Source organism: Crocuta crocuta, unplaced genomic scaffold (assembly GCF_008692635.1).
Source record: "Crocuta crocuta isolate KB4526 unplaced genomic scaffold, BGI_CrCroc_1.0 scaffold110, whole genome shotgun sequence".
Classification (NCBI taxonomy): domain Eukaryota; kingdom Metazoa; phylum Chordata; class Mammalia; order Carnivora; family Hyaenidae; genus Crocuta; species Crocuta crocuta.
In genome coordinates, this window is record NW_027527386.1 from 2,211,788 (window position 1) to 2,220,062 (window position 8,275).

Here is an 8,275-nt window from a genome sequence, read left to right on the forward strand (position 1 = left end):
GGGTTGCTGACGGCCTCTTCCCACTTCCAGAACCACACCTTCATCAAGCGCTCCGAGGTGGAAGAAGTGGACTTCGCCGGCTGGCTGTGTCGGACGCTGCGGCTGAACCAGCCCAGCACGCCCACGCGCACGGCCGTGTGACGGGTCCCGCTCGCGCCCCGGCCTCCCCCGCCCGCCACCTGTCCCTGCTCCCAGCATCTTCTCAGACCTGCTTCCTTAGGTTCGAAACAAAACAGGGAAAGAAAACGCAAACTGTGTCCATTGTACTTGTTCCATTTGTTCTGGAGGCTCTGCCTCTGGCTCTGGGGGGAGGGGGCAGCCCAGCCCCCGGGGGGGGGGGGANAGGGATGCTGCGTCGGAGGGGACCTCTGGACGCCCCCATCCTTCAACACACAGGGAGCGGCGCGTTCCCCCCCCTCCCCTGGAGGTGGCCGTGGGGGCCGCTCCTCTGCCCTCCCCACCACCTCATGTCACTCAGCCTGTGACCTGCGCCCCGGGGGGACCGGCTCAGCCCTGCCCTGTGCTCAGGTAAGCCGGCACCCGGCAGAAAGGAAGTGCTGGGTTTCCAAGCTGTCAGCGGGGCCAGCAGACGAGGCCTGCAGTCACCCCGACCTGCGGGCCGACAGATGCGGCAGGTGGCTCCTCGCGTGCCCTCCGCTTGCCCAGACTCGGGAGCGACTGCCCAGGGCGCGTCACTAGGGCTNGGCAAGGGGGCTGTGGTCCTAGCTCCCCATCGGGCGGGGGGCCGTGACCAAGGCTCCCCGTCCCCGGAGCCCCGGAGGTGGCGCACAGCCTGCAGCTTCGCAGAAGGAGCCCTCCCTGCTGTGCTTGCTCCTGCGGCTCCTTCACCGGCTTTCCAGGGTCCTGCCGCTTCCTAGGCCCCCGGAGTCTCACCTGGTCGGACAGAGAATAAAGAAGATAACTGGACGTCCACCAGTGTCGCTCTGTCGGGGGCGCGGGAGCAGCTTGCTCGCTGCTGGGTGCCTGGCGCTGGGTGCCTGGTCCCGGCCACCGACGGGCTGCATCTGTGGGCTGGTCTCGCACACGCCCGACCCCATTAACGGGCTTGCTGTTTTCAAGGAGTAAGAGACTGCGGTGACTGGGTCCCGAGGGCTTAGGGAGGATTAGGAATCTGGGGCGAGGCCCCCGAGGTCAGGGCCTCAGAGGGGTGGACGCCGCCCCGAGGGCCCCCCGCTCCCTGGGCACCCAGGGCGGAACCAGAGAACTTGGCACTTCCATCCGAGCCAGACCAAGCTCCTGGCAAGTTGGGGGACCTCCTAGGTGTCCCCTCCCTGACTGGTGTCCCCTGCAGCCACCCGGCACCCCTCACCGGCCACCAGACAGACCTGCTGACAGTCCTGTGGCAAGGGGGCAGGCTCCTCGAGCACATAGAGCCGCTGGTTCTGAGGTCTCCTGACACGGGGGTCCGGGCGGAAGGTGGTGGCCGCGGCCTCGGCTCCTGAGGAATCCTGGCACCGCCCGGCACGGGAGTGGCATGAAGACACCCCGTTTTCTGACCTCGTGGTCCGAAAACAATCACGGAAGATCAGTTCCGGGGTCTTGCGCGTTGGGTGTTCCCTTCGTTGGTTTTGTGTTTTCTCCTCTGTTTTTTGTGCTTGGTCTGGAGGGAGGTTATTCTGAGCACCCTGTTGGTGCGGGCTGCTTCCAGCTCAAGGTCTCCATCCTCTTGAGTAGTACTTTACACGAGCACACGCACGGTCCCCTGCGTCCCCGAGAGCTGGGTTCTTTCCCATGGCGTCTGTGCCCCCGAGTCCCATGTGGCTTAGCCCGCAGCCCAGGGCCCCCCCGGGCCGGCTCCGTCCAGCTCAGGGGCCCGCGTCCCCTTCCTGGTGTGAGGAGCGCACCAGGGCCGGCAGGGCAGAGCGGACAGGTGTGCAGGGTCTGGGGGGCCCCCCCCGCGCGTCACTGGGGCCCAAGATCTATCCTCGCAGCCGTGCTTAAGGCCCGGAAAACAGAGGAAGGTGATGGGAGGGTCTGTTTTATTGCTCCCACCGTAGGCATAATGTGCCCGTTTTACCTTGTAATCAATACGAAGAATTAGCAGAGCGGCTTCTACATCCCCACGAAGTCTTTGGCATCAGTACGTATTTTGCCCTCACAACGCATCTCACGCCCGTCACATCTCGGGTGCCCGGTCCCATGCGACCTGGGAGCGGTATCAGGCAGCACAAGCCCAGACAGATCACGGGGGTGACCCCTGCCCCCTCCCCCTGGGGCCACGCCTGGGACACCTGTGGTTGTCACGCTGGGGGTAGGGCCAGGGCCGCTGCTGCCAAGGCGCCCGGGACGCCCCACAGAGAACGGTCTCAAATGGCCACGGTGGCCAGTGGCGGGGGAGGGGAGACCCCCCATTAATTATTTGAAAAAGAAGTTGAGTCCTGTCCCTGCTCACACTAGACGTCAGAGTGAATCCCCGGAGAGGTCAGAGGGCACAAGCCAGGGGGAGCCCAGCAGTCCCCTCCCCCTCAGCGTGTGTGTGTATTTATCATTTATTTTGAAGCCAGTTCCACGTGGGCCTCGAACTCTCTACCCTGAGACCAAGAGCCTTGTGCCTCACCGACTGAGCCGCTCGGTGTGTGCAGTGTCCCAGAACCTCAGTGGTCAGAAGATCATGGAAGACAGTCTCCTGGGGGTCAGCGGAACCCCCTAACCCAGGGGGTCTCGCCCAGGGCAATCCTGCCCCCAGCAGACACAAGGCAATGTCTGGGGACAGCTATGGCTGTCATGACTGGTACGGGGGTTGGGGGGGCCAGGGATGCTGCTTGGCCCCGAGCACCCAGGCCGGCCTCTGCAGGGGACAACGGTGACGGGGAGAGCCTGATTCTGCCCCAACCCCTTCCCTGCTTTGACGGTCCAAGCCGCCCAGCCAGCGGTCAGCCCCTGCCTCCTCTGGGTCCCGGCAGTCCTGCCTGAACCAGGGGCCTTCCTGTGTCCACATCCTGGGATGCCGTGTGGCAGGAGGCAAGTGGGCAGAGGTGGCCCAGAACCTTCTGGAAGGTGGGGAGTCCTGGGGAGAGCGCTCAGCAGTGGCTGGGGTGGAGGTGTATGCGGGGCAGGAAGCCTCAGGTCAGAGGCGGAACTCTGTGGGCCATGGACTCCGGGTTAACAGAGGTCAGAGGAAACCGTGACAGGGTTTCCCAGAAAGCGGGGTCCGCCGCGGAGTGGGGGGAGGAGGGGGCAGGCGGGGCCCTGGCCCCCTCCCACCCCCCCTCCCAGGCCGGAGCTGACCAGGTGTGGGCCAGGTGGGCGGGGGGCCTGAGGGCCTGCCNGCCCCTCTCCCCTCCCCCCGGCCACACCCCATAATGTGGGCAGCACGTACAGCAGGTCTGGGGACCCCTGTCCCCCTCTCTGACCCCCACAGAAGCTGGGCGACTTGCCCAAGGTGACTTGGGACCCATCAGGAGCGTCTAACCTCTCCCGGGACAAATGCCAGCCATCCTGCCTTCTCTGTACTCTGTCTCCGTNCCCCCCAGTAGATGTGGGAAGGGACCTAGGGTCAGGGGCCCCCACTGTGCCTGGAGTTGACCCTTTAATCTCCGTCACTGTGGTGGGAAGCAAGGGGGCCAGGACATTGGCTGCCATTTCAACCCCCACTGGCCTTGGGCCAGGGACTGGGCGGGGGGGCCNGCCCCAGGAGGGTCACCAAGGGCCCCTGGGGGCAGAGGGCCTCCCAAGCCGGGGAAGCAGAGGCCGGGCAGTGGGGCCCTGGAGCACGGCCCTGGGGACGATGAGCCTGGCTGGGCACGTGCCAGGGAGACGGGGTTCAAAATATTTAGTGACCGTCCAGCAGAGCAGTGACCANGCTGCCCGCGTGCCAGGCAGTCATGCCAGACAAAGGGTTCAGGAAGAGGGGTTCGTGGGGAGCACGATGACAGAGACCAGCACGGGGGTCTGGTCCCAAGGGCGGCTGTCCCTGGGGGGCCCCTGCCAGCCATGCCGGAGTGGACATTGAAGGATCGATGGGGGGCCAGACCTCCAAGCGCAAAACAAGTCCCAGAGAGCCGGGTCAGGGGCAAGGCCTTGGACTGGAGACCCCCCCTCCCACGTCTTCCCCTGGGGTCCAGCCCTTAGATCCGTCACTCCACAAAGACCCCGGTCCAGGTCTGGACCCCAGAGGAGGACGTGGGGGGGTCTCCAGTCCAAGGCCTTGCTGAGAAGCTGTCCCGTCCCCCCGTTCCCCCAGAAGGCCAAGCCCCCCTGGCACCGCTGTCCGCCTGGCACCGCTACACACACCCCATTCTCACCTCTGAGCCTCCTCACACTCTGTTCCCTCTGCCCCCGCCTGGTTCCTGCTCACTGACTGGTAGGCATCTGCTCAGAATTCACCTTCTCAAGGGGGCTTCCCCCACTTCCCTGGTTTCTGCAACCCCCACCCCGTGGGGCTGCACTCCCCTCTGCTCATACGGGGGTCAGTCACCATCAGTCACCACACCCCGGTCCTCACACCCATCTCCTTTCTCCCACTGACAGGCTTGGACTTTTCCACGGGGACCCGGAAGATTTCTAAGCACAGCCAGGTCAGCACCCTCATGCCAGGTGGCCCCCAGGGATTCAGGGTGCAGGTGGGGACCCAGGGTGCAGGCAGGCGCAGGGGCTCCCCAGGGGTCCTGAGGGTGAGGAGGGGAGGGGGGAGAGGAAGTGCAAATCTCTCCCTCACTCTTGCCTCCCTATCTTTGCACCTGCTGTTCCCCTGTTCTGGAAGGTTCTCTCTTCCATTGCCCCCCCTCCACCCCCAAGTCCTGCTCAAACTTCAGGCTCTGAACAAACACCCCCCCCAACTCAGGGCGGCCTCTTCCTTCCCCTCCCCCTGCCAAGGGCCGCCAAGCCTGGGACTTGCTGGGGGTGGGGGGATGGCTCTTAGGACAGACACGCAAGCATGAGCGCGAGCAGCAGAAGAAAAAAAAGTAGCTGAGCTTGGACTGATCACCATTAACTTGGAGCATGAAAGGACACCATCAGACAACCCAGAGGGGGAGGAAATATCTGCAAGTGTTGTTCACAGGAGGCGGGTCAGGTGCCCAGGGTGTGTGAGGGTCCCCTCACCGGGACAGCCAAAAGGCACCTTTGCCACCTAAACACTGGGCAGAGGATTTGAAACGACATCTCCCCAGAGATGACGGACCAGTGGCCACTGAGCACATGAACAGACACCGGACTCAGTTTCCCCACCGACGACCCCTGGATTGGGGCTGGATTTCTGGCTGGTCCCCAGAGGGTGGGGTCTCAGCGCCAGGACCCGGGAGGGGGGTCAGCAAGGCCGAGGCCCGGGGTCCTGAGGGTGGGGGTGGCGAGGCAGCAATGCCTAGGTGTGCTGTTCCCTGCGTTACCCCACATCACAGAGTAGCAGGTGGCGGGATGTCTGGGGGGCTCAGTCAATGAAGCGTCCGACTTCGGCTCAGGTCATGATCTCACGGTTCGGGAGTTCGAGACCCACGTCGGGCTCTGTGCTGACAGCTCGGAGCCTGGAGCTGCTTCGGATTCTACGTCTCCCTCTCTCTCTGCCCCTCCCCCGCTTGCGCTCTGACTCTCTCTCTCTCAAAAATAAACGTTAAAAAAATTCTAAAACAAAAATAAATAAACATCAAAATAAAATAACAACACGAAAAGAGTAGCAGTGGCTCCTGGGTGACGGGAGTCGGACCCTGTGACTGTGACTCCTCCTTCCCCTTCCCTGCCTGGGGACGCCCTGCCCAAGGGGAGGGTGCAGGGGGGCACCAGCCCAGTGAGGGAGGAAGAAACCCCTCTGTCACCCTCCTTCCTCTCCAGGCCTCTCCCCTCCCCTCCCGTCCCACTTCTCCCTTTGGTCTGCCCAGCCCACCTCAGCCCTGCAACCTTCTGCCTGAAAGGGAAGGGACTGCTTTCCAGGCCGGTGTCCCCAGCCGGCCTGGCCCCTGCCCTGTGTCCGCCAGCCCCTGAGGTCCTGGGAGCCCCCCTGCGGTCCTCAGTGGGCACCTTCTGGGTTCATAGTTGGGCCAACCAAGGGGGCGGGAATGGGGTTCACCGGAGCCCAGCAGAGACCTGGAGAGCCTGGGTGCCAGGGCACCTCCGCTGGGCGCTCCTCACCCCACAACACGCAGGGTCCCCGGACATCACTTACTGTGGGTGGACACACTCTAGTCGACACTTGTTGTGGTCACCTTAACACCTGTCCTCATTCACAGCTGCATGATTTACAGCAGCCGGAGTGGAAAACTGTCCAGACATCCGTCAGCTGAAAAACAAAGGCACACAGCGTGTCCACTGCGCACGCGCACGTCCCTTGCCCACGAGTGGGAGCGAGGCGCCCACACCCACCACCCCATTGCCGGACCTCGAACACATGATGCTCAAGGAGGGAACCAGACACGGAAGGCCACACGGGGTGTGAGTCTGTGTGCGTGAAATGTCCAGAACAGGCTCATCCACGGTGGGGGGGGGGCTTGCGGNTTCCAGAATTAGTGGTGGCGGATGCACAGCTCTGTGAAATGTGTGAACGTACTAACAACCAGTGGATTGCACACTTGAAGTGGGTGAACTGTACAGTATGTGAATTATATCTCAATAAAGCTGTTATTAAAAAAACAAACCACCCTCTCCCATTGGTACACACATTCTCTGTCTTGCCTGTGCCTCAGGTGACTCCCCGGTCCTGTCTGGCGAGTCCTCTACGAGGCCCTGGGCCCTGAGCTGGGGAGCAAGGTGACGGGCCTGTTCCTGCCCTGGCTGGGAAGGCAGTGGCTCTGTTCCGGGCCGTGGACCCCCCACCCCCACCCGGACTCCACAAAAGGGCAGCAGGGTCCTAGGTGGGGCGGGACGGGCTGAGGAACAAGGCCACGCCCACTCCACAGACGAAAACACTGAGTCCCAGAGACAGGCAGGTGTGCCGTAAAGCAAGCAGAGCAGCTGGGCCACCAGCCCGAGTCTACCAGACAGATGCCGCGGCAGGTGGCCTCGGGGACACTGGCCTCCGCCACCAGCACACACACCCAGGCCCAGACTCAGACCACATGGAGCCTCCTTCCTAGTGGTTTCTGGGCCAAGGGTCCCTTGCCGGGTGACGTCAGCTGACATGACATCCTGTTCTGCCTAGCACCGCGCCCCACCCGCTCCCACTGGGGACATGGCGGGCCGTCCTTGGCGTTCTCTGGTGGACGTGACTCTTGGCCTCCCTTCAAGGCGGTGGGCCATTGGGGCTGGAGCCCAGAGGGGGGAGGTTGCCTGCCCCGCCCGAGGGCACGTGGAGAACTTGACCTTGACCCCTTGACCTTGACTGCAGGAATCCCCAGGCGGGAGGAGGGGCCGCAGGTGGCGTCCCGGTGGGACCCTGTACCTGACCGCCGCCCCGTGCTCTCTCCATCCCTCCTTCCGCCGCTCTGGCTCTGCCCGAAAGTGAAACCCGTGACACCAAAGTGAAACCGAAGCCTCAGCCTGGCGGGCCAGCCCCAGGAGGGCCGGGGGAGAGGGGCGGCTGCTGGGTGGCCCACGTGGCAGGCGCCGGATGGAGGGCGGAGCCTGGCGCTCAACTGCGCTGATTTTAAAAAAAGAAAGAACTCGGACCAGAAAGGCAGCCTCGTTCTCCCGCCCGCCCCCACGCCCGAGGCCTGGTCTCCTCGGCTCTCTGCCTCCCAGGGGGTGGGGGTGGGGGGGACATGGCCAGGACCTGCCTTGTCCCTTTGGGGTCACAGAGGTGAAGCTGACCCATGGGGCCCCTCTCTGAGGCTTCTGTTACTACCCGCCTCCAGGCCCTTTGCACAGACAGAGCAGAGGCCCCCGGAGCCTCCCGCTGCCCGGGGCGGTGGGGGCAGACCACAGCCAGCAGCTCGAGTCCCGGGCCGCCTAGAGCCAGGGGGCAGCGTTGCTCCCTCCTGCAGAGCCCAGACAGGGAGAGGCCAGCAGGCAGGATGGAAGTGAGACCCAGGCCAGAGCTTCTCCCCATCGGCACTGTGGCTATTTGGGGCCGCGTCATTCTCTGGGGTGGGGGGCTGTCCTGAGCACTTATGAGGCGGCTTAGCAGCATCCCTGCCCCAGCCCTGGATGCCAGGAGCCACCCCTGTGGTGTCACAACCACCGATGTCCCCTGGGCGGAAGGGAGTGGGGTGGGGGTAGGTGGAGAGGGTAGCAGCCTCTCTCAGGTGACCCACCGCCCTGAGCAAATTCTTACCGCGTGGGGCCAGGCCAGGTAGAGAGGGAGGCAGAGACAGAGCCCTGAGCCAGGCCCCAAGGGCAGGCGGGCTGGCCACACTGAGCACTGGAGAGCTCTGCCGAGGTTCTGAGA

The 8,275-nt window shown here is 64.0% G+C and overlaps 1 protein-coding gene and 1 long non-coding RNA gene across 2 annotated transcripts in view; one reads left to right on the forward strand and one right to left on the reverse strand.

Annotated features, from left to right (window-relative positions):
* Positions 1–257, forward strand: part of MAP2K2 (mitogen-activated protein kinase kinase 2) — an 18,221-nt gene extending 17,964 nt beyond the window's left edge. The window contains exon 10 of the mRNA XM_077746445.1: positions 31–257. Within this exon, the coding sequence (XP_077602571.1) occupies positions 31–141 (111 nt within the window). The 3' untranslated portion in view covers positions 142–257. The remainder of the gene's footprint in view (positions 1–30) is intronic.
* A 1,105-nt stretch (positions 258–1,362) lies between these two features.
* LOC144217031 (uncharacterized) lies at positions 1,363–7,419 on the reverse strand. Its single transcript, XR_013330831.1, has 4 exons — positions 7,331–7,419; positions 6,119–6,232; positions 2,039–2,167; positions 1,363–1,621 (listed from the first exon to the last, which is right to left on the reverse strand). It is a non-coding gene; the product is annotated as an uncharacterized LOC144217031 (long non-coding RNA).
* Positions 7,420–8,275: the final 856 nt, after the last annotated feature.